Below are 24,044 nucleotides of genomic sequence, written 5' to 3' on the forward strand. Positions count from 1 at the left end.
GAGCCGCCTACTAAGGGGGACCCTATGGAGCTCGGGGGGGGTCGCAGACCCTCGAGATACGGGGGACCCCCGTGGAGCTGCCGTCTCTCCGAGCCCCGCCCCGTTAAGCCCTGGTCCCATTAAACCCCGGTTCCGTTAAGCCCCGCCCCGCTATGCCCTTGTCCCGCTAAGCCCCGCCCCCTAAGCCCCGCCCTCTAAGCCCCGCCCCCTAAGCCCTGGTCCCGCTAAGCCCCGCCCCGCTAAGCCCCGCCCCGTTAAGCCCTTGTCTCGCTAAACCCGCCCCGCTAAGCCCCGCCCCTCTAAGCCCCGGTCCCGCTAAGCCCCGCCCCGCTAAGCCCCGCCCCTCTAAGCCCCGGTCCCGCTAAGCCCCGCCCCGCTAAGCCCCGCCCCGCTAAGCCCCGCCCCGGGCAGGGCGTGGCCGGAGTCACGCGGGGGGCGGGGCGGCGGCGGCGCGGCCATGGCGGTGTTGGGGTACTGGGACATCCGCGGCGTGAGTGGGGGGAGAGCGACCCCCGTGGGGCACCCGTGGGCGGGGGAGGGGCTGCGGGGACAGCAGCGTCCCCTGAGGGGGTTGGGGGGGCCCCCCTGCGCTTTTTGGGGGGGACTGAAGGGGTCTTTGGGGTTTCCCCCGGTCCTTGGGGGGGCTGCGGGGGGTCTTCGGGAGTCCCTTTGGTGTTTTGGGGGGCTGCGGGGGGTCTTCGGGGGTCCCTTTGGTGTTTTGGGGGGGTTTCGGGGGGTCTTCGGGAGTCCCTTTGGTGTTTTGGGGGGCTGCGGGGGGTCTTCGGGGGTCCCTTTGGTGTTTTGGGGGGCTGCGGGGGGTCTTCGGGAGTCCCTTTGGTGTTTTGGGGGGGTTTCGGGGGGTCTTCGGGAGTCCCTTTGGTGTTTTGGGGGGCTGCGGGGGGTCTTCGGGAGTCCCTTTGGTGTTTTGGGGGGGTTTCGGGGGGTCTTCGGGAGTCCCTTTGGTGTTTTGGGGGGCTGCGGGGGGTCTTCGGGGGTCCCTTTGGTGTTTTGGGGGGGTTTCGGGGGGTCTTCGGGAGTCCCTTTGGTGTTTTGGGGGGGTTGCGGGGGGTCTTCGGGAGTCCCTTTGGTGTTTTGGGGGGGTTTCGGGGGGTCTTCGGGAGTCCCTTTGGTGTTCTGGGGGGCTGCGGGGGGGTCTTCGGGAGTCCCTTTGGTGTTCTGGGGGGCTGCGGGGGGTCTTCGGGGGTCCCTTTGGTGTTTTGGGGGGGTTTCGGGGGGTCTTCGGGAGTCCCTTTGGTGTTCTGGGGGGCTGCGGGGGGTCTTCGGGGGTCCCTTTGGTGTTTTGGGGGGGTTTCGGGGGGTCTTCGGGAGTCCCTTTGGTGTTTTGGGGGGCTGCGGGGGGTCTTCGGGGGTCCCTTTGGTGTTTTGGGGGGGTTTCGGGGGGTCTTCGGGAGTCCCTTTGGTGTTTTGGGGGGCTGCGGGGGGTCTTCGGGAGTCCCTTTGGTGTTTTGGGGGGCTGCGGGGGGTCTTCGGGAGTCCCTTTGGTGTTTTGGGGGGGTTTCGGGGGGTCTTCGGGAGTCCCTTTGGTGTTCTGGGGGGCTGCGGGGGGTCTTCGGGGGTCCCTTTGGTGTTTTGGGGGGGTTTCGGGGGGTCTTTGGGAGTCCCTTTGGTGTTTTGGGGGGGTTTCGGGGGGTCTTCGGGAGTCCCTTTGGTGTTCTGGGGGGCTGCGGGGGGTCTTCGGGGGTCCCTTTGGTGTTTTGGGGGGGTTTCGGGGGGTCTTCGGGAGTCCCTTTGGTGTTTTGGGGGGCTGCGGGGGGTCTTCGGGAGTCCCTTTGGTGTTTTGGGGGGCTGCGGGGGGTCTTCGGGAGTCCCTTTGGTGTTCTGGGGGGCTGCGGGGGGTCTTCGGGGGTCCCTTTGGTGTTTTGGGGGGGTTTCGGGGGGTCTTTGGGAGTCCCTTTGGTGTTTTGGGGGGGTTTCGGGGGGTCTTCGGGAGTCCCTTTGGTGTTCTGGGGGGCTGCGGGGGGTCTTCGGGGGTCCCTTTGGTGTTTTGGGGGGGTTTCGGGGGGTCTTTGGGAGTCCCTTTGGTGTTTTGGGGGGCTGCGGGGGGTCTTCGGGAGTCCCTTTGGTGTTTTGGGGGGGTCTTTGTGAGTCCCTTTGGTGTTTTGGGGAGTCTTCGGGAGTCCCTTTGGTGTTTTGGGGGGTTTCGGGGGATCTTCAGAAGTCCCTTTGGTGTTTTGGGGGGGTTTTGGGGGGTCTTCGGGGGTCCCTTTGGTGTTTTGGGGGGGTTTTGGGGGGTCTTCGGGAGTCCCTTTGGTGTTTTGGGGGCTGCGGGGGCGTCTTCGGGGGTTTTGTGGGGTCCCTTCTGCGTTTTTTGCGTGATGTGGGGACCCTTCTGGTTCTGGGGGTGGGGGCTGTGGTGGTCTCCCAGCGCTTTGGTGGGGGCTGCAGGGGTCTGTGGGGTTCCCTTTTGTCTTGGGGGGACTGTGGGGGTCCCTCTGAACTTTCAGGGGGCAGCGAGGGTTCGTCTGGGGTCCCACCGATCTTGTGGAGGTCCATTTGGGCTTGTGGGACGGCTGTGGGGCATTTTCAGGGGTCCCCCCTGTCTTCTGGGGGGTCTTCGGGCGTCTCCTGTGTCTTTTGGGCCGTGTTGTGGGAGTCCCTCTGCTCTTGGGGGAGGCGGCTGTGGTGGACCATTAGTCTTGGGGGGGACTGGAGGGGGTCACTCTTGAGGGTCTGTGGGGTCCCTCTGGTCTTTTGGGAGGTCTAGGGGTGTCTTCCTGATCTTGGGAGGAACTGCAGGAGCCCCTCTGATCTCTTGGGGGTCTGCGGGGACCCTCAGGTCTTTTGGGGAAGCTGTTGGAGCTCTTCTGGATCTTTTGGGGGTAGCCTGGGGTGTCCTGTGGGGGTCCTGCTGCTCTTGGGGGTGGGAGGATGTTGCTTTTGAGGGTAGCCAGTGTGTTGTGGGGTTGCGGTTTGGCCTTCCCTGTGCCTCAGTTTCCCCGTGGCACGTGCGGGGGATGTTTTTGGGGGTCTCACTGGTCCCACTCCCCAGCTTGCCCACGCCATCCGCCTGCTCCTGGAGTACACGGAGACGCCCTACGAGGACAAGCTCTACAGCTGTGGGGAGGGTAAGGGGGGGGGTCAGGGGGTCCCCACACCACCCCCAGCTTCTCTGGCTTTCGGGGTGGGGGGGGGACACACGACATCACCCAACTCCCCCTTCCCTTCCAGCTCCCGACTACGATAAGAGCCAATGGATCAACGAGAAGGAGAAGCTGGGGCTTGACTTCCCCAATGTAGGTGGTCTGGAGCTGGGGGGGGGGGGTTACAATTGGGGGTGTCCTGATGTCCCAGTGTCCCCATGCCCCGCTGTCCCCTTCAGCTGCCCTACTTCATCGACGGCCCCACCAAGCTGACGCAGAGCAACGCGATCCTGCGCTACATCGCCCGCAAGCACAACATGTGTGAGTGCAGGGGGGGCTTGGCTGGAGTGGGGCTGGAGCTGGGCTTGGAATTAGATTGGGGTTCGGTTGGGTCGGGGTTGGGTTAAAGTTGGGGTTGGAATTGGGTTGGGCGTTGGAATTGGAGCAGGCTTGGTGTTGGATTGGGGTTGGGGTTACAGAAGGGTTGGAACTGAACTGGGATTCAGTTGGGGTTGGGTTGGGGTTGGAGTAGGGGTGGAGTTGGATTGGGGTACAGGCTGGAGTAGGGTTGAGCATGGGGTTGGAGCTGGAGTTAAATGGACCCACAGCCAGCAACAGGGCTGGGTCAGGGTGGGTTTGGGGCAGCAGGGCTGGGTCAGGGTGGGTTTGGGGCAGCAGGGCTGGGTTAGGGTGGGTTTGGGGCAGCAGGGCTGGGTCAGGGTGGGTTTGGGGCAGCAGGGCTGGGTCAGGGTGGGTTTGGGGCAGCAAGGCTGGGTCAGGGCGGGTTTGGGGCAGCAGGGCTGGGTCAGGGCGGGTTTGGGGCAGCAGGGCTGGGTCAGGGTGGGTTTGGGGCAGCAAGGCTGGGTCAGGGCGGGTTTGGGGCAGCAGGGCTGGGTCAGGGCGGGTTTGGGGCAGCAGGGCTGGGTCAGGGCGGGTTTGGGGCAGCAGGGCTGGGTCAGGGCGGGTTTGGGGCAGCAAGGCTGGGTCAGGGCGGGTTTGGGGCAGCAGGGCTGGGTCAGGGCGGGTTTGGGGCAGCAGAGCTGAGCTGGGTCAGGGTGGGTTTGGGGCAGCAGGGCTGGGTCAGGGCGGGTTTGGGGCAGCAGGGCTGGGTCAGGGTGGGTTTGGGCCCCCAGTGCTGACATCGCCCGTGCAGGTGGTGAGACAGAGGAGGAGATCCTGCGCGTGGACATGCTGGAGAACCAGATCATGGACTTCCGCATGAGCCTGGTCATGGTCTGCTACAATCCTGACTTTGTGAGTGTCCTGCAGGCTGGGGGACCCCACACCAGCACTGGGGACCCCATATGGGGAGGGTGCTCCCTGGGGTGGCCAGCTGGGGCTGCCCATCCTCGCCCCTTTCCTCCCTCAGGAGAAGCTCAAGCCGGGCTACCTGGAACAGCTCCCGGGGAAGCTGAAGCTCTTCTCCAACTTCCTGGGGGACAGAAAGTGGTTTGCGGGGGAGAAGGTACTGCCAGGACCCCCGAGGGGGATGAGGGGGCTGGGGAGGGGGTTTGTCCTCACTGTGTCCCCCCCCAATGTCCCCAGCTGACCTTCGTAGACTTCCTCATGTTCGACGTGCTGGAGCAGAACCGCATCTTTGAGCCCAAGTGCCTGGAGCCCTTCAAGAACCTCAAGGACTTCATGGACCGCTTTGGGGTGAGCAAGGGCACCCCGAGGTCACCCCTGGGTGGGGGCTGGCGCGGTGGGGGGGTCCCTGACGCTCCCTGTGTGTCCCCAGGCTCTGGAGAAGGTGGCTGCCTACATGAAGTCCAGCCGTTTCCAGAAGATGCCCATCAATAACAAGATGGCCAAGTGGGGCAACAAAAAGTTGTAGGAGCTCAGCCTGGAGCAAGGAGGGCGGGGGGATCCTAACCCAGCCCCCCAGCATCCCCCATCCTTTTTGGGGGGGACAGCACCACTGGCAAGAAGCCCCCCAAGATAATAAATAAAGTGCTTTAGATGTGGCACCCTGAGCCCCCCACAAGCCTTGTGGTGTTGGGCAGGGGGGCACTGAGGCAGCCCCCACCCATGGTTGGGGGTTGGTGGGTGTGGGGTGAGTGGGGGTCCCAGCTCCCCGCGTGGCAGGTTTGGTTTGGGGGGCACGAGCTCAGCCCTCGTTGCCCTGGAAAAGGAGCTCTGTGCCTCCCTTCTTCCCACCCCCTCTCCTCATTAGCACATTCCTAATGAGCTCTAATGAGGCAGCCCTGACAAAGGCTGGGGGGAGGGAGAGTTGGTGCCCTGCCACCCACCCAGGGTGCTGAGTGGGGTGGGCTGGGGACAGCCCTGTCCCCTGGGGCCCCTCGCTGCCATCAACTCACAAAGCTGGGGACCAGGATTGTGCCTTGGGTGCTGCAGGGGGTGAAATGCTGTGTCCCCCTCCCTGCCCTGTCCCTATTCCCCTATTCCCCTATTCCCCTATTCCCCTATTCCCCTATTCCCCTATTCCCCTATTCCCCTATTCCCCTATTCCCCTATTCCCCTACCCTATCCCTCTCCTTGTCCCCCCGGGCTCCCCCCAGACTCTGCACACCCCACTGCTGTCACTTTTATTTTCCACATCAATCGCTTTACATTTTGGGGGTGCAAGCTCATCTCAAAGCCCCTGACCCCGCTGAGGGGGGTGCCTGCCCCCCTACTTCCTTTGGGCGGGGGAATTCCCAGAAGCCTCATGTCACTGGTGGCTTTGGGGGAGACGTTCTCTAATTTCAAGGAGTGGTTCTCTGTTTTGGGAGGGCCAGGCGGGATGTGGGGGGTGGGTTCCCCCGCAAGTCCAGCCGTTCCCAGGGTGCTCCATCCTGGGAGGCGTGGGGCGGGGACGTGCTGGGGCCAGCGCGGCCGCGGTGCCTCAGTGCCTGGGGCCGATCTGCAGAGAAGGGGGTGGGAGAAGTGTGTGTGGGGGGGGGGAGGAGGAGCTCTGGGCTGGGGAGGGGCTCCGGGGACGGGTCACCCGCAGGAGCAGTCCGGGAGTGAGGAGGGGGGCGCGGGGGGTGGAGGTCCCTCACCCCCAAGGCCAGCCCCGGGGATGGGGAGGGAGTGTGGGGCCGAGGGTCCGAAAGTCCCGAGATGGGGGTGGGGGTACGGAGGTGGGGGTCTCTCACCCCCAGGGATGTCCTGATGGGGGACAGCTTGAAGAGGACCCTCCGCCACTCCTCGGGACAGACACCTCGCAGGTCCTCCGGGCTCATCTGCAGCAGCTCGTGCCCCCGCAGCACCCCCAAAGTCCGCACCGTGCTGCGGGGGGGGGGGGGGGGGGGGGGGGGGAGGGGGAGGGACGGGGTAAGCCGGGCTTGCCCCCACCTCCAATTGGACCCACGCGGGTTTTGGGTGGGGAGGGGGGCTCAAGGGACCGCCTACATTCGCGAGAAGCCCTTGTCCATCAGCCAGGCTGTCACCTCCGCCGGCGAGGAGTTGGGATGCAGGGTGGGGGGGACTGTCCTGGAGCGGGGGACAAAGGGAGGGGACATCGGGGTAGCCCCCGGCCACCCCCTCGTGCTTGGAGGGGCGCGGGGGAGGGAGGGCAGAGAGAACACCCACCTGCCTGGCGCTGTGCCCCCCGTTGTGCCCCGGCTCCGGGAGGGGGCTCCAGGATGTTGCCAGGGACGTGCCCCCTGTCCCCCCACTCGTCCTGCACCAGCCACCACTTCCTCTGCTGGTCCAGGACCTAAGGGAGGTGGCAAGCGGGACAGGGTGGAGGGCCAGGACCCCAAGGTCCCAACTTCATCCTCCCTACGAGCAGCCATGGAGGGGACCCCCCCGATTCTACCTGCAGCGTGTCCCCCTTCCTGACGCTCAGCTCCTGCGAATTCCTGGCCTGGAAATCGTACAGGGCTCGGACGAGCCCCTGGGCAGAGAGGGGGGGTCTGGAAGCGGTGAGGAGGGGGTGATCAATACCCAGCCGGGAGCCAGATCTTGCCCCAACCCTCTGCATCCACAGGGAAAGGGGGGACGCTTACACTTGGCTGGGATTGTCCCTCCAGCCGGTGCCTGGTGACTGTGCGGGGGACAGGGACAGGGAAGGGCGTCGCAAGCGAGTTGGGGAAACTGAGGCAGGCGGTGGGGCGTCCTGGAGGGCCCCGTGGCGTTCCTGCTCCAGCGCGGGGGGCAGCCACCCGTCCGAAAAAAACCGGGACGTACGCGGGCACCCGGGCGCTGTTGGGGTACTCGGCCCTACAACCATCGGGGGAAGGACGCCGGGGTGGGTTTTGTGACCCCCCCCCTCAAATCCAGACCCCCCCTTTCTCGGTGTCGGAGGCCTGGACCCCACCTGGACTTGTTCCAGGCAGTGCCGAGGCTTTTCCAGACGCCGTAGTCGTCATCGCTCAGGGTCTCCTCAAGGAGTTCCAGTGCCTCCGGCAGCAGCAGCGGAGCCTCCACCGCCTGGGCCAGCCCGGGGCTGGGGCAGTGGCCAAGGACCTGCAGGGGACGGGATGGAGCAGCACCCCCAGACGCACCCCCCAGGATGGGGGGAGTGTTGGGGGGGTCCCCACCTGTCTCACAGATTTTGCGGGGTGGGACCCGCTTTTGGGGGGCACTCACGAAGGACAGAGATGAGAAAACGAGGCGCAGCAGCTCGGAGGGGTCGAGGTCCTTCACGTAGCGGTGGGTCCGTCCCTGAGTGTGGGGGAAGGATGTCCCTGCGGAGCCCCCCCCCCATCCCCACACGGCCCCCCCATCGCTGCAGAGCCCCCCAATCCACCCACAGCTCCCACCCCTACATGGCCCCTCGTCCCCATATGGCCCCTCCATCCCCACACGGCTTCTCCAACCCCACAGAGCCCCTCAGTTCACCCCCAGCTCCCTCATCCCATGCAGCCCCTCCACCCTCACACAGTCCCCTATCCCTACACGGCTTCCCCATCCCCATGGGCCCCCCCCATCCCCACAGAGCCCCTTTCCCCACACAGTTCCCCTGCTGCCCACAACCCCATCCCCTCACAGCTTCCCACCCCCACACAGCCTCCCCATTCCCACTGAGCCCACATCCCCCCCACCCCACATCCAGCCCAGCGGGACCTACCACGAGGTTGAGGGCGTATTTCACCTTCTGGAAGAAATCCGTGTAGTCCTCCTTTGGGGGCAGCGCTGGAGGGGCAGAGCCGGGGGCTGGCACCGGGCTGCCCACGCCAGAACCCCAAGCAGCCCCCCAAGGACCCTCCCCTCCCCTCCCCTCCCCCTCCCCCTCCCCTCCCCTCCCCTCCCCTCCCCTCCCCTCCCCTCCCCTCCCCTCCCCTCCCACCTGGCTGCTTCTTCTGCTTCTTCTTCTTCTTCTTGCTGGCCGAGCCCAGGGTCATCCTCAGCTGGCCCATGAAGAGCTCCAGCTCCCCCAGGACGTGGTTGAGAACCTCCTGTGGGTGCGGGGGGGACGGTGGGTGGGAGCTGGGTGGGAGCTGGGGTGTCCCCACCCGTGGGGGGTGGGGGTGGGTCGGGACTTACAACATCTCGGTCCACCTCGGACATAACCTGGGGGGGGAGTTTGGTCCGCAGCATCTGCGGGGGCTCCGGCGCACCTGGTGACACCACGGGGTCCCCAGCATCGCCCCCTGCTCCTGGGGAAACTGAGGCACGGTGCAGCCCCTCCCTCCCTGTCTCCCTCCCCCCCGCGAGACTCACGGTAGTCCGAGGAGCGCAGCCCATGCTGGGGGGGTCTCCCACGCTGGGGGGGCAGGTGGGGGTCGGGCTCGAGGGGCTCTGCCCAGCGCTCCGGGGCCGCGTACAGAGGGGCCGGGCTCGGCGGCCGGTCCGGGCTGCTCCGGGGCGAGGGCGGTGGGGAGGGGGGAGATGAGGGTGAGCTGAGCCTGGGGAGGGGGTACGGGGTGGGGAGACGGGTTTGCGTGTGGGGTAGGAGTGGGGCTGATTGCAGGGATGGGGGGTGGGAGAGGGGGTGTAAGCCCAGTGATGGGGAATGGGGTGGGGAACACACTGTGCCCACGGGGATGAGGGGAGACCGAGCTCATGGATGGGGGTGCGAGGGATCCGTGCCCCTGGGGATGAGGAAGAGGGGGTGGGAAGGGGGGGAACTGAGCCTGTGGATGGGGTGGGGGGGGGTCTGGGCCCGTGGGGATGGGGTAGGAGGGAGGCTGAGCCTGTGGATGGGGTGAGGGGGTTGTATTCACGGGGATGGGGTAGGATGGGGGGACCGAGCCAGGAGCTGGGGTACTGGGGCAAAAGGGCCCCCCTCCCCCTCAGGAAGGGGTCTGCACCCGCAGGAAGGGGCTCTTTGGGGGACATTGGGGCAGGGGCACCCCACTGCCAGACCCACCACAACTCTGGGGGGGCGAGGCTTGGGGGCCCAGTCCAGCTGTCGGCAGGGAGGGGCTGCAGAGCCGCGTCCCCCCCATACCTGTGCCCGTCGTGATCCCTCTGCTCCTCCTTCCTCTGCCTCAGCACCTTCTCCAGGCTGCTCCTCAGCGTCTCTGCCTGACACGGACCCCCTGCCATCAGCGCCCCATTCCGGGGGGGGGCTGCCCCCCATTCTTCCCTCCCTCAGGGCTCACCCCCAGCCGCTCGCACTGGAAGAGCAGGACGCTGGTCCCCGGCGGGTTCCTCTCCTGGACGCTGATGGCCAGCACCGTGTTGTCCAGCCCGGTGGAGCATCCCTGCACACTTCCCAGCGGGAAAGTGTCCAGCTCCTCCTGGAAGGGGGAAAACGGGGTGCTCAGCCCCCCCACACGAATGGCTAGGAAAGGGTTAAAGGGGTGCAAGTGTGATTGTGGGGATCGGGCATGTGGGGTGTAAGATTTAATGGGGGTGGTGGGGTGTTGGGGAAGATGAAACAGGAAAGCCTTATAAATATGATTGCCTGACAAAAGATTTTGGGAATATGAAAACTGTAAGTGACATTGAAATGAAAGCCACCTTTGAGATATAAAGTCTTAGTTACTTAACAACTGGAAAACAATGGTGTGGCTGGCTGAAGGTAATCCCCTCTTGATTAGACAATACCCTCTGCTTGCAGACAGGTCCAAGGGTCAGAGCAGACCCTACTAGCTCAGCAGAAGGGGTCCAAGGAGTAGTTTTTAGAAGTTAAAATGTAACACTCTATGGTAATGTAATAACTCTTATAGGCTGTATGTAAATGCTATAGGATTTGTACCTTGTATTAGAGTGGCTAGTGAGAATTAGAATATTCAGTACAGAAGAGGATTTATTGTATTGTAACAAGGATCTCTCTCTCGTGCTCTTAACTCTTACTTAACTGCTCTTAGCTCTTCTCTTTTACTTACGCTCTTTGCTCTCTTAGCCCTCTTGCTTTTACTCTCTTAGCTCTCTTGCTCTTAACTCTTTTAACTCTCTTAGCTCTTGCTCTTAGCTCTCTTGCTCTCACTCTCTCTCTCTCTCCTACACCTTGGGCCTGCTTGGAGCTGCAGCTGGCAGCTCTAAGCAGTGCCCCTGTACCCACGCCCTTTGCAATAAACTGCGTGCTCCAAGATCTGCTTATAGAGATCTCTCGTCTCCGTCCGTACCGTCCGAGCCCCCCCGATGAGTTCCTACAGTGGGGGGTCATAGGAGGGGGATGGCAGAGTTTGGGGGGCTGAGTCTGAGGGCGGGGCAGGGTTGGGGGTGCCAGACTGGGGGGTTGCCCACACTAGGGGTGCCAGGGCTATAGGAGCTGCCAGGGTTGGGGGGCAGTGGGGTTATAGGAGGTGCCCTGTGTGGGGGGAACTGGGATTTGGGGATACCTGGGCCGGGGGGGACCAGTATTTGGGGGCTCCCTTAGCCACGGGGTCCCAGGATTCAGGGGGTACCCTGGGAAGGGGGTACCAGGCTTTGGGGATGCCCTGACCAGGGGGTACCGAGATTCAAGGGGTGCCCTGGCTGAGGAGTGCTGGGCTTTGGGGTGCCTTGCTTGGGGGATACCAGGATTCAGGGAGTACCCTGGCCGCAGGAGTACCAGGCTTTGTGGGGTCACACAGCTGAAAGGTTCCATGGCCAGAGGGGTTTGGGGGTGCCCTGGCCGGGGGGTACCTTGCTCTCCACATCTCTCAGCACCAACTCCTGGTCCTTGACTTCCAGGATGACATCCTGCCCCCAGATCCGCCCCTGCTCCTCCAGGCCCTTCAGGCGCCTCAGACAATCCTCGGTGCTGCGGAGGTCCCGCTCCAGGCGCATCGTGAGCAGGTGCTGGGGGGGGACAGGGGCGGTGGCACAGGGGCCCCCTGGCAATGCCGGGGGGCGCGGGGCAGTTTGAGGGGGCTTCTACCTCAACGTGGTGCTGGAAATCGCTCTGGAGCTTCAGCACGGTCTGCCCGTAGTCCTTGCGCTGGTCTGCGGGGACACGCAGGGTGAGGTGACAGGGACAAGCTGGGGACGGTAGCGGGGGGATCAGAGGGGTTTTTGGGGTGCTGCCCTCACTCACTGTAGATGCTTTTCCCGGTGAGGCGGACGAAGCTGTTGGAATGTCTCAGCGGGGACCTGTCGTCGTATTCACCCCTGGGTGGACAGAGGGACCTTTACACCCCCTGCACCCCCGTCCCGCCCAGCCCTCGGGGTCCCCAAGGTGGGACCCGCCCACCCCGCTGGCCACTCACCGTGACGGGGCATTGCTCCAGCGGCCGAAGGGGTCTCCCATCCTGCCGGGGAGCAGCAAGCGCGTCTCGATCCTGCTGGGGGATCCTGGGCATGGTCCTTGTGCCACCCCCGATGCGCCCCCCAACCACCTGAGGGACACGCCACCCCTCCCCCCACCCCGGCGGTGCCGTCGCCCCGGTGGCCACCAGGACCCTCCTGACCGTCCATCGCCAGTCGCCCCGCTCCATCCCAGCCCCAGCGGCCGAAGCCAACCCCCATGTCCCGAGATGGGGTCTCTGTCCCGGGGTGTCCCCGCTCACCTCGATCGCTGGCCTCGCCGCTCGGGCTGTGTCCGCGGAGGGTGACACGGGCAGGGGACGGGGCTTGTTGTCGGCACCGCACCCACCTGCTCTTTGCCCTGTCATTAAGGCGGGGGAGGGACGGAGGGGACACAACAACCTGGCACCGCCACCACCTCTCCAATCACCCTGGGCCCCCCGCCCCGCGGCAGGGCGTGCTGGCCCCGGGGCACCCAGCGGCGAACGCAGCCCGGGGTGCCCCCGCCCCAAGGTCCCCCGCCCCCGGGCTGGGTGTCGGTGACGTCCCGCCTGGCAGCACCCAACCCTGTCACCCGCAGGACTCTGTGCCCTTGCCCGCGGGGTAATCCCGGGCTCACCCCAAAACTGTCACTGCCACGAAAATCCTCCCAGGGTGGTTTGTGCCGAGGAAGGGGCTGGGTCCGGGGTTTGGGTGAAGGGTGGATGCAGGGAGTCATCATCCCCAGAGCCGTGCGGTGGGGTCAGCTTGGCTGGGAGGACACTGGCTGGCCGGGGGTCGTGTCTGTGGGGTCGGAGTGACCAGCGGAACCCCCTCTGCCAGCACAGAGTTGTGCGGTTTGGGCTCATTTTAAGCCTTTTGGCTTCCTCAGTGCAACTTGGGGGGTGATGGATCAGCTGGGCCGTGTCCCCTGCGTCCCTGAGGGTCCCATCTGTGCCCCCCAGTCCCTCAGGCTGTCACATCCCCCCGACCTCCTCTCTCCTTTTTTTATTCCCGGGTTTGTGGACCAAACTGACCCCACCCAGGGAGGGCCCCTGGCGTCCTGTGCCCCCCAGGTATTACGCGGAGCAGGCGACCCGCTTTGGGAGCGTTCCGGGAGCTCGGCAGACACGCACGGGCAGAACCGGGGGGAGCAGGTTTTGGGGAGCTGGGAATTCCCCCCAAAAGGGAGCGGGGAGCGGGTGCCGGCGTTGGGGGTCGTGCCTCAGTTTCCCCATTCGGGGAGGGGCAAGGTGCAGTCCCCACCTCGGCCACGAGGGGGAAGCACGTCCCCGCGTCGCCCCCGTCCCCCGATGTGACACCCCCCAGATGTGTGTCCCGCCAGATGTGTGACCCCCATGTGTGGAGCCCCAGATGTGTGAGCCCCCCCAGATGTGCAGCCACATCCCCAGATGAGGAGCCCCAGATGTGTGACACTGATGTGTAGCTCCCCCAGATGTGTGACCCCCCGAGGTGTGCAACCCCCCCCCCAGATGTGCGACGCCCCCAGATGTGGAGCCCCAGATGTGCAGGGTCCCAGCTCCTCCTGACCCCAGCGGAGTCCCTGGCGCTGGGGACATTTGGGTGACACTTCTCGGGGCAGGTTGGCACCAGGGGCCGCCTCTGGTCCCCGTGGGGGATTTCGGGTTACATCCCCCCAAAATCCCAGGCCCCCCCCACCCCCATACACGGCTGCGAAACCCCCTCGGCAGCAGCCAGGGCACGGCAGGACCGCGGCCCGTCCTTTCCCACCCCCGGCAGGGACAGAGTGCTCGCCCCGCCCCGTCCCAGCTCCTCCCAGTCACCCCACTGGGTAAGCTGGGAATGGCACGAGCTGCAGATACACTGTAAGCCCCCCTTTTTATTGTTTTTCTCCTCAATTCCCAACCAGAGGCAACACTCCCCTGCACACCCCCAACCCGGCTGTGCCCCCCTCGCCCTTCCCCAGGCTCGGGAAGTCCCCAGGGGACACCAATCCTCTCGGGAAGAGCCAGGAAAGGGCATGAAGGCTTCTGGAGGCGCAGAAATCTTTCCCCATGTCAGGCTTTGAAACCTCCAGCATCAAAATGTGCAAAACCTCCAGCATCAAAATGTGCAAAATCTGTGAAGTGGCCCCAAAACGCAGCTGCTTTGGGGAGGGAAATGGCCTCATCCTGCACCCCCTGTTCTGCTCCTGGGGAGGGCACTCCACACCCACCAAGGGGACAGTTCTGGGGATGACATCCTGTCCCCACTGGGGACACCTGATCAGGCTCTACCCCATAGACAACACGGGGTTGAGGCATTTTGGGGGGTCACCAGGCAGAGGGGACCACAGAGCCACCAGAGTCTGGAATTCCCGGTGACACATCACTCCCGGCCAGGTGCCATGAGGCTGCGAGGCCGGGAAGCAGCTGTGGCTCCAGGGGCTGGGTGCCAGCCAGGGACAAACCACCAGCCAGCCTGGATCCGTCCTCACGTCACCGGGCCGGGCTGCGGTGTACCCGGATCTGTCACCTAATTGCTGGGGACCAACGTCTCTTCGTCATTTTGGGGATTGCTGGGGACGTTTAACCCCTCAGGGGCTGGGAAACTGCTGGATCGGCCTCCCTGGGCCAGAGCAGCGGCATGGCAGGACACAGGTGTCACACACGGCATAACATGGGTGTCACACATGGCAGGACACAGGTGTCACACACGGCATAACATGGGTGTCACACACAGCACGACACGGGTGTCACACATGGCACAACACGGGTGTCACACATGGCACAACACGGATGTCACACATGGCACGACACAAGGCACAACCCCAGGGCTGTACCTTCAGGGGTGCCCAAATCCCCAAGTCCTGCCCTCCACGGGGTGTGTTGGTGGTGACAGTGACAAGCCAATGTCCCAGCTGGCACAGCTGCCAGGCTCAGACGTTGTTTTGGGGTGACACAGGAAAGGACAGAGGGATGCTTGGTGACACCTCGCTGTCATTCTGCTTGGTCTGTCCCTGGTCCATGGTCACCCTGGCATGGTCACCGTGGAACAATCCCCTGATGGTCCCTGTCACCCTGCTGGTCCCCAACACCCTCCTGGTCCCTGTCACCATGTTGGGTCATTGTCACCCTACTGGCTCCTGTCACCCTGTTGCTCCTCATTTCTGTACTGGGTCCCCATCAAGCTTTTGGGTTGTCATCACCTGACCAGTCCCCATCACCCTGCTGGTCCCATGTCGCACTACTGGTCCCCATCAGCCTGCCAGCCCCCATCGTCCTGCTGGTCCCTGTCACCCTGCTGGGTCCCCAACACTCTGCTGGTCCCATGTCACCCTGATGGTCCCTTTGTGGTGGGTGTCACTGGGTGTTGCATCTCCTCCTCCATTCCTGAAGGTCCCGTTTCAGCGCTGCCACCAAACCCCTCACTTCCCTGGGAATATCCTTGGAGTCACCCCAAGAGAATCCCTTGGGGTCTCAGCCCTGAGCCTGGTGGCCACGGGGCATCCTGGCCCACATCGCTCTGGCTTATCCTGGTTTTCCCAGCGTGCTGCTGATCCCATTTCTTCAGAGGAATGGGACAAAATCCGTGTCCCCAACCCCCCGGTGACATCCTCGGAGGCTGATTTTTTTCCCCTCTCCCATTTCCAAAGGGTGATGGAGGTGGTGAGTGGGTGACACCTGGGGGACTCTGGCATTGACGTGCCCATGTCTGGCTCAGCCAGGGGTGTCCATGGCTGGTGGCTCCTGGCTGGAACCCTGTGACCTTCACACCATCAGTTCTTTGCTTTGAGGAGGTTGAAATGGAATTTTTTTCTATTTTAGTGACGGAGCTGCACGTGCTGCAGAGCATTGGGGACCCTTCACTTGGGTGATCTTGAGCCATGATCCCAGGCCAGGGACAGGCCAGCAGCCCTGTGGCCACAAAAAGAACTGGTTTCCCTCCACAGCCACAAACCTGCAACAACCATCGTATTTTTAGGGTGAAGAAGGAAAAACCAACGTGCTCATGGCCACTCCTGTGTGTGGGACCCATCCTGTTTGCTTCCCACAATCCCGACAACACAGCTCGGGGATTTCCGAGGGTAGTGGGGGCTGAAAGGATGGTGGCAGCACACAGATTTAATTAGAGGTGATGAGGGCATGCAAATGAGCAGGTTAAAGCCTGCTCGGGGGTGGCCAAGCTCCTGAGAATCCCCAGAGGATTTGGAGGTGTTTCCCACATTTCCCACGCTCTGGGTGCCGGGGGAAGGCTGGATGTTGGGGTAAGCACTGTCTGGGAGTCGTGGCTGGGTGGGAGGGCACGGAGGGAGGACAGGGAGGTCACACCTCCACGGTTGTCCCATGCTCCTCTCCAGCTTGGGGAATGGGTCCTTGATGCTCTGGGAAGCCTGAACCCCTCAGGGATCCAAGTGAGCCCAGGGAAGGCTGGAAATGGCTTATTCTCCTCCAGTTTTGGCATTTGGGATGAATTCCCTCGTGGAAGAGCTGGCGTCTGCTTTACCCCTCCATCCTGCTTCCCACCCCTTCCCTCCTCCTCATCGCTTCCATGTGCAGGGATGAACCTAATCCAAAAGATTCCTGACATGCTCTGCCAGAGCAGAACCTCTCTGGTAGTGGAATCTGGCCCTTGGAATGTTCCTCCACCCTTAAATCCCCAAAATTTAAGGATGAGCAGAGCTCAGCCCCAAGTCCCCCATCCTAGGATCTGAGCAACCCAATGGGGTCTGGAATGGCAGCAAAAGGTGCTCAGCAAAGCCCAGGAATCCCAACTCTTCCCTGGAAGAAAGCGAGGAGAGTTTCCTGACTGGATGGGGCACCTGGAGCTGGTCAGAGACCCAAACCCATCACAACCCAGGGATGCACCCGGGGACATTGAGCTTGGGGTCATGATGGGGACGAGAATGGGATTAAGGGTGCAGCTGGTGGTTTTTCCAGGGAAAACATTTCCACCGCATCTCTCCGGGGAGGAGGGTGAAGGCAGGCGGTGGCTCAGCCACATGACACTGAGCTGGTCGGGCTGTGGAGGCTGCAGCCAGGAGGGCGATGCCGGGGTGGGGTGGAAGGGGTGGGAATTCCCGTGGGAATGTGCTGCTGAGCCAACATTCCTGGAGACACCCACTCGTGGGTGATGGGATTGGGTCGGGAGCCCCCGCGGGGTCCCTGGGGAGGGGCATGGGTGCGGAACGTGACACCCAGCACGGGTCAGGGGTGTTGTGCTCGATGGAGAAGCTCTGGAGGAAGTTGTGAAAGGGGGAGCAGATGCCGTCAGTGGGGTGTGGGGTGTGGGGTGGGGAGAGCCCACGGCAGGAGCTTCCCAGGGAGCCGGGCTGGAGGTTCCTCCTCCCATTTCATCGCAATTGCCTGTGGGTCCTTCCTCCCACAGAGCTCCCAAGAGGGTGTTTGGAGCTGTTTGGAGCAGGGTTAGGAGCACTTTGATGTGTTTTAAGCAAAATTCCAACTGCTGCCGTCAGGTGCCATCTCCCACACTTGCCCATGGACACCTCATGGAAGTCACAGGACAGGAGTCTGGGTGTCCCAGGCCCCCCAGCATTGCTTCCAACATGGTCCAGGCTTACTGGGACACAAACAGCTGGTTTTTCCCCCCAAAAGCAACTGTTTCCTGCCAGAAAACACAATTCCTTTGATAAATATTAGGAATGGAAAGTGTTTGACCTTCCCTGTTGTTTGGCTCCTGTGGGAAGCTGAGCAGGAGGAGGAACTCATCCCGTTCCACCCAGTGCAGCTTCTGATGGACACCAGGAGGGTTTTGTCCCCTTGGATGATGTGAATATCCAGGACCATTTTCTGCCCAGCAACGGGTTGATCAGGTCCTAAAATTGGTCCAAAATGTGAATTTTCGAAGAAGAGTATCCAACCTCTGGAGTCATGGACACTCACTCTGGCTTTGTCCCTGGTTTGCCAGCCCCTGGCAGCATCTCCAGCCTGAATCCAGCCCAAATCCTGCGACTTTTCATCCTGGTGTGGGAGATGCTGGATGTCTGTGCCACCCACAGATGTAGTAAAGGCAAAGGAAGAGCAAACCCAGGTGATCCACAGATGGTTTGAGAAATAACTCATCCCTGGAAGTGCCCATTCCCTGGTCAGGAGGAGCCAGAGGAATCTGCGTCCCTGGGGGGATTTGTCACTTAGGCATCCCCCAGTCCTTGGCTCAGTCTCAAAGTGGCTTTTAAGGGACAGGGAAGAAGGAAGGCCGAGGTCCATGGAGCTGGGATGTGGCTGATGCCTCCTGAGAGACCCCTCTCAGAGAGACCCCAGGCCTTAAAAAGGGAATTTCTGGATCTAGATGCTGAAATTGAGGAAGAGAAGAGAAGAGAAGAGAAGAGAAGAGAAGAGAAGAGAAGAGAAGAGAAGAGAAGAGAAGAGAAGAGAAGAGAAGAGAAGAGAAGAGAAGAGAAGAGAAGAGAAGAGAAGAGAAGAGAAGAGAAGAGAAGAGAAGAGAAGAGAAGAGAAGAGAAGAGAAGAGAAGAGAAGGAGAAAAGAAAAGAAAAGAAAAGAAAAGAAAAGAAAAGAAAAGAAAAGAAAAGAAAAGAAAAGAAAAGAAAAGAAAAAAGAAAAGAAAAGAAAAGAAAAGAAAAGAAAAGAAAAGAAAAGAAAAAAGGAAAAGAAAAGAAATACATGAAACGAAAAAAGAAATAAATAAGATAAATTGAAAGAAATAAAATAAAATAAATAAACATAAGTAAATTAATTTAATAGTTAAAATAAAATAAAATAAAATAAATGAAATGAAATGAAATGAAATGAAATGAAATAAAATAAAATAAAATAAAATAAAATAAAATAAAATAAAATAAAGTAAAATAAAATAAAATACCACCTGTTTCTACCTTCTAGGGTGGTGGAACTACAAGGAGCCAGGTCCATGGGGCAGAGGGAGAGGACATCCCTGCTCCATGGCATCCCAGACCCCATCCCCTATGGATGCCGCACACGGCCCCGTCCCTGCTGTCACCCTTAGAGCTGCTTTGTTTTGTTATTTTGCTGATTTTTTCCCCCCTCTTTTGTTTTTAATTCTCCAGCAGCATCCCATTGCTCCAGGGAGGACCGGGATCCACCCGGCTCCGGCATTGGAAAATCGCAGCTCCCGGAGTGCGCAGGACCCAGCAGCACCCACGGGGAGCACGCACCGAGGGAAAAGGCTTCGGGATTTGGTGGATTTGAGCCGGAGCCCGGCTGGCCGGAGGGGCGAGGGCTCTGCCCCGGGAAGAGCCGGCTCAATTCCAGACTGAGTAAGCGGCTGCTCCTGCCAAAATCCAGCGCCGACGGCCGTGGTGGGAATTTTGGGGCTGCAAAGAGCGTCACCGGAGGTGCCGCACGGCCCCCGAGCCGTCACCCGCCCGGGCCGGGAGGTGTTTGAATGAATCCCTTAATTAGGAAGCTGGAAGAGGCGCTGCCCAGATGTTGGCTCGGGATCCAGCGGTGGAGGCGGCCCCGGGGTCACTCAGCAGAGCCCCTCCGGGACGGTGGGATTTGCGGTGGCGGTGAGGATGAGGAGCAGCGCCGGGCAGTGTGTCTGGCCAAGCCATGCTGGCTGTTCCCAAATCCCTGCCGGGACCACCCGCCCGGGGCGTTTCTGGGGCACGGAAGGGTCCGGTGGCATTGCACTGAGCGGGAATGCTGAGCGGGCGCCCCGGGATGGGCACGGAGGGGTTAAATCTCTCCGGATCCCGGGAAGAGCCGGCTCCTTTCCAGCCCGAATAAACCCAGCACCCTGCCAAAATCCTGCTCCAGGATCCGAACTCCTGGATTATCAACCGTAATCCAGGCAGGGTATTCCTCTGGAGGAGCGACACTCCGTGCCTGATGCACGGCCTGCAGGGAATGCATCCCATTGAGCCCTAAAACCCCTCAGGAGCTGTCCTGAGGGACACCACCCGGCTCTCGGGGTTCCTGCTCTGGCTCCAGCCTCTGCAGCTCCATCCAGCATCTATTTGTTTACAATCGGGGTGGGAGTTTTGCTTTTGCTTCCCTTTATTTTTAAACTTATTTATCTTTATTTTGGATTTCTGACTCATCCCCATCCGTTGCCGGGAGGAAACCAGAATCAAGAAAGCCTCAGATATCGTTTGTATCAGCTGAATAAAATCCTCCCCCAGAGAGGAAAGTCCAGCAGCAGCTCCAGGACCCAGAGCTGCTTCTCCTTCCCCTGATTCCCACAGAGGAGGAAAACTCAATTTTTCCTCTTTTTCTCCAAACCACAGCTGGTTTCAGGCTCTGCAAGCACAGAGCCAGGCCTGGAGCTCACAGAATGGGGGGGCAGAGAGGTGCTGGGTGCCCCCACCCCCTGCATGCCCTGCCTGCCTTTGGGGTACCCAGCCCCCGTTCCCATGGGATGCTCCGTGGGGATGCAGCACTCATGGGGCTGCCAAAACAGGGCGGGTGCCAAGGAAGGGATGGGTGTCCTGGGAGGTGCCGCACGATCAGGCTGCCCTATTAGTAAGGGTGCCCAGAGATGGGGGTGCCTCCTTGGTGAGGGTGCCCTGGAGAGGAGGGTACCCCATTAATAAGGGTGCCTTGAAGACCAGGGGACCCCAGAAGTGAAGGTCCCCAATTAACGGTGCTGTCCCATTGATGAGGGTGCCCTGGTAACGAGGGTGTCATGGAGGTGGGATGACCCTAGAGACAAGGGTGCCCCTTTAATGGGGGTGCCTTGAAGGTGAGGCCACCCCAAAGATGAGGTGCCTTACTGGTGTGGATGCCCCATTAATGAGGAAGCCCTGAGATTGGGGTGTCCCATTAATGAGGGTGCCCCATTAACGAAGGTGCTTTGAGATCGCAGTACCCAGTGCTGCTCCTCCCTGGGGTGGTTCCAGGGGTCTCCACTCGTGGTGGGGGCAGGAGGCCAGAATGTCCCGAGACCCCTGGCAGGTCCCACATCCCTCCTTCAGCCAAACATTCCCGTCCCAGCTGGAATGTGTGAAGATCGGGAGAAAACAACCCAAAAGCAGCATCCTGGGGCTGTGAGGGTGGGCAGTGACTCTGGCACGTGAAGCATCCCCCTGGTCACCTCCAAATCCAGCCCCTTCCAGGGGAGGGCCAAATTCATCCCCCTGGATCTGCTTTTCCCTTTCCAAGGGAGAAGTGCTTTGGAGATGCCCGGCTGCATCCTGCCCGGCCACCCTGGGATCCCAGGGAGCTGAGAGCATCCAGCTGCCAAAGTGTCAGTCCTGATTCCAGGGAGGACAAAGTGGCCCCCCTGGCTCAGCAGAAAGGTTTTGGAGGCATGAAGGGAGGCTGTTGGGTTCTTATCCCAATCCTAATCCTAATCCCAATCCTAATCCATCTCTCTATTGCAATGAGCTCGTGTCCTGCTCGTTCCCTGCACATGGAGGACCCATCAGCTCATTTTCACACTCCTGGGTATGGATTAAATTTATTCTTTTTTGAATCTGTATCCTGGGGGTGATCCTGCTGCCGATGGCTCCTGCTTTCCTGGGATTTGCCTTGTTTTTCCTCACGCCAAAGCGAAGGTGCTGCTTTGGGATCAGGTACCCTGCAGTGACACAGAGGGGCTGCCAGGGAAGGACTGACGTGAAGCCAAACCACCCTGGGATGTCCCAGCCAGGAGAGCTGGCACTGGGCACAAGGAACTGGTAGCTCTGAGTGGTTTGGGATTTTCCCAGGAAGTGGATCCCAGCTCATATCCTGCTTTTCCACAGTGTTTCCAGCTGCCTGGCATAACCAAGGGGTCCCCGCTCCAAATCCCATCCTGGTCTCTGCTGGAGCCAGGTGGAAGTTTTGCAGCCTGGGGCTGGAGGTGGGATCCAGCCCTAGAGTTGGAGCTCGCTGCATCCCTGGGGTGGGCTCCATTCCAGGCCTGTGCCCTTCTTAATATTTTCATTATTTTCAATTCACATTTCCCTTCCTGCATCCTGCTGGCTCCAGCCCTGGGGAGGGATGGGGATCCAGCCAACGGCTCTGACCCCTGGGGACATCACCCAGGGCTGGGAGAGGGAGGATGTGACCCATGTGGAAACCACAGATGGTTTCGATGTCTTTATGAGCCTGGGCACAACTTCCTCAGCCCGGGTTTCCCACCAAGGGCTCAAGTTCTCCACAGGCACCCAGGACGTGCAATGGGCGGGGGGTGCAGCACCCATGGGTGACAAACCCTGCCATGACAGGGGTGTCTGTGCTTCTGGGACAAGGCAGAGGGGGATTTGGGGAGGTGGATTGCAGCTCTTTGTGCCCATCCCTGCATCCTGGGATGTGTGTGGGCTGGGAGGCTGGGCTGTCACCCCGGGAGTGATGCTCTCGTGGAAAGGGTGAGTGGTGCTGGCCATGGGTCACACTCTCACCCCCAGGAAAAGCTTGGGCAAAAGTTATTCTTGAAAAAACGTAGTTTCCTCTTTTCCTTCCTCGTCGCAGGCACGTGGTGGTGAGGTCATGGAGCACTGGGCTCGCCGCAGGACATGCCTCCGGCTCGGCGTAATCCCGTCCCCAGGGCCACAGCCGGTTCTGGCCAGTGCAGGGGGAGAAGTTTCGGGGCCCCCACTGCCCCTCCAGCCCCACTTTCCTCCCAGTTAAACCACCACATCCTGAGCCAGCCCTCGGGCTGCTGCCCTCGCTCCTGCCGGCTTTCCCAGTGCGGTTCCAGTGTCCCAGAGGCGAGTGCGGCTTCACTGGAAAATCAGCCCCAGATGTGGCGGAGCAGCTGCTGCTGGAGCGCCATGAGCAGGGATGGGCAGGGCTTGGGGACACGGGGACAGCAGGAGGGACCTGTTGGGTGGCCGGGGCCTGAGAGTCAGTAGTTCCTGGGGGTTTTGTCCCACCTGTCAGGTGACAGTGTCCTCTCTGCAGCCGGGTGCTCCCCAGGAAGGGGTGATAGGGACACCCAGGGGCTCCCCGGTCCTTGGGGAGAGGCTGTGGAGCAGCCTCAGAGAACATGGGGCAATTCCCGCTGCCGAGTCCCATGCTGGGGCTGCTTCTGGGAAGCAGGATCCCTTGCTGACAGGAGCCAGGTCCCCATTGCTGTGCCACCACCCTCCATCAGGAGCAGAGCTGTCCCCGGGGAGTGGCACAGCCCAGCCAGGGGGACATCAGGAGTTTTAACAGCCCACGATTGCTTGGGGACTTCTCAGGATATGGCGGCCGAGGTCCCTGGCTGAGCGTGGGGCTGCTGGCCCTGCCTGGGGCTCCAGGGCGGGAACCACACGCTAATCAAAAGAGGATGGAAAACTTGTGGTTCCTTGGAAATGCTGCACAGCTACGAGCAGCCCACAGCAGCTTCCAGATGCGGCAGCAGCAGCCATGGGATGAAATTCTGATGGATTATTCTTAATTCCGAGCGCTGAAGCGGGGGTGGCGGCGGCAGACTGACTCTGCAGCACTGCTGGGCGGGGCAGCGCTGTGGAGCCCCTTCCCCGTGGTTTGGGATGCCATGGCTCTGCCTCACGCTCTCCTCATTGAGATGAGACTCGTCTGGCTCATCTCAGGCCCTAAATTTGACCCTTTCCAAGATCCCTGGTTCATTACATTCCTATGGGTGTGAGGAATTGTGCTGGGAGCTGCTGACTCTCCAGGGCTTGGATGCACTCCAGGGATGCACCCTGGCCCCAGTCCTGCATCCCAGCCAAAATCCTGCATCCTCCCCCCCAAGCACATGGAAGATGCCCCATACTCAGGGTCCAGGTGAGGGGTCCCCTGAGCATCGCCCACTCTCTGGGGCCACAAGAGCCCAGGCAGGTTTTTATCACCTTTTTGTTCTCTCCAGCCTCTCTGGGCACAATTTCCACCCCCCTGTTGGGACGGTGTGTTGCTCTGAGGATTCTGAGGGGCCTGAGGAGCCGTTTTGCCGGCGATCCCGGGGGCTGCCGGGCGGGATGATGGGCGGAGGCGCAGCAGCACACGCCAAGATGCATCAGCCTGTGTTTTTCTGGTGGTGGCTGAAGGTTGTTTGTGCTGTCCCGGGGATGATCCAATGCTCTTGGCGTAGGTGCACGAGTGGCCTCCGGGCACATGCACGGGATGGGCCAGGAACAGGGCAATCCTGGTTATCCCGAAACATCTCCTGCTCTAAACATGACTGCAGCCCCCCAAAACTGCTGGGGGACCCTATTTCTGACCAGTTCTGCATGAGCAAAACTTCTCAGCAATCCTCAGACCACCTCCTTGCACCCACAGCACCAGTGCTGCCCAGAGCTGTGTGGGGCTCTTGGTGCCTGGATGAGCAGGGAAGCAGCTCACCTGCTGGAAGGACTGTTAGTTTCCTTGGAGAAAGCAGCAAGTACATCAACATTTGAGTCTCCAATCCCATAGGAGCAGCTGGAGGCATTTCACCCCATCCCTGCGAGCTGCTCAGCTCTGTTCTGGCACGGGATGGAATTGTGATGAGTGGGGGGAAGAGGATGGGGAATGTCCCCTGGGAGTGAAGATGAGGCCGCTGAGATGGAGACGGGAGCTCCTCTTCCAG

General features: G+C 61.4%; 2 protein-coding genes across 2 annotated transcripts; one reads left to right on the plus strand and one right to left on the minus strand.

Moving 5' to 3' along the window:
* Positions 1 to 384: 384 nt before the first annotated feature.
* LOC138098817 (glutathione S-transferase Mu 1-like) lies at positions 385 to 5,068 on the plus strand. The gene is made up of 8 exons (XM_068995656.1): positions 385 to 490; positions 3,011 to 3,086; positions 3,190 to 3,254; positions 3,341 to 3,422; positions 4,255 to 4,355; positions 4,471 to 4,566; positions 4,647 to 4,757; positions 4,840 to 5,068. Exons 1-8 carry the CDS (start codon positions 458 to 460, stop codon positions 4,933 to 4,935), a joined length of 660 nt encoding a protein of 219 aa, XP_068851757.1. The 5' UTR covers positions 385 to 457; the 3' UTR covers positions 4,936 to 5,068.
* A 562-nt stretch (positions 5,069 to 5,630) lies between these two features.
* EPS8L3 (EPS8 signaling adaptor L3) lies at positions 5,631 to 12,000 on the minus strand. The gene is given in 22 exon segments (XM_068995755.1): positions 5,631 to 5,964; positions 6,200 to 6,332; positions 6,456 to 6,531; positions 6,636 to 6,762; positions 6,865 to 6,961; positions 7,055 to 7,110; positions 7,113 to 7,166; positions 7,168 to 7,221; positions 7,223 to 7,268; positions 7,366 to 7,514; positions 7,638 to 7,712; positions 8,119 to 8,183; positions 8,338 to 8,446; positions 8,535 to 8,608; positions 8,712 to 8,845; positions 9,442 to 9,518; positions 9,596 to 9,733; positions 11,067 to 11,222; positions 11,302 to 11,366; positions 11,458 to 11,531; positions 11,630 to 11,701; positions 11,930 to 12,000. Coding segments are annotated over 21 exon segments (1,818 nt in total). The 5' UTR covers positions 11,671 to 11,701; positions 11,930 to 12,000; the 3' UTR covers positions 5,631 to 5,946.
* Between the last annotated feature and the right edge of the window lie 12,044 nt (positions 12,001 to 24,044).

The sequence above is a fragment of the Aphelocoma coerulescens genome, chromosome 26 (genome assembly GCF_041296385.1).
Source record: "Aphelocoma coerulescens isolate FSJ_1873_10779 chromosome 26, UR_Acoe_1.0, whole genome shotgun sequence".
Lineage (NCBI taxonomy): Eukaryota > Metazoa > Chordata > Aves > Passeriformes > Corvidae > Aphelocoma > Aphelocoma coerulescens.

Coding starts and splice junctions, on each gene's coding strand:
- LOC138098817 (XM_068995656.1), top strand. CDS start 458: ATGGCGGTGTTGGGGTACTGGGACATCCGCGGC. Junction 4,567..4,646: donor AGTGGTTTGCGGGGGAGAAG/GTACTGCCAGGA, acceptor CAATGTCCCCAG/CTGACCTTCGTAGACTTCCT. Junction 4,758..4,839: donor ACTTCATGGACCGCTTTGGG/GTGAGCAAGGGC, acceptor GTGTGTCCCCAG/GCTCTGGAGAAGGTGGCTGC.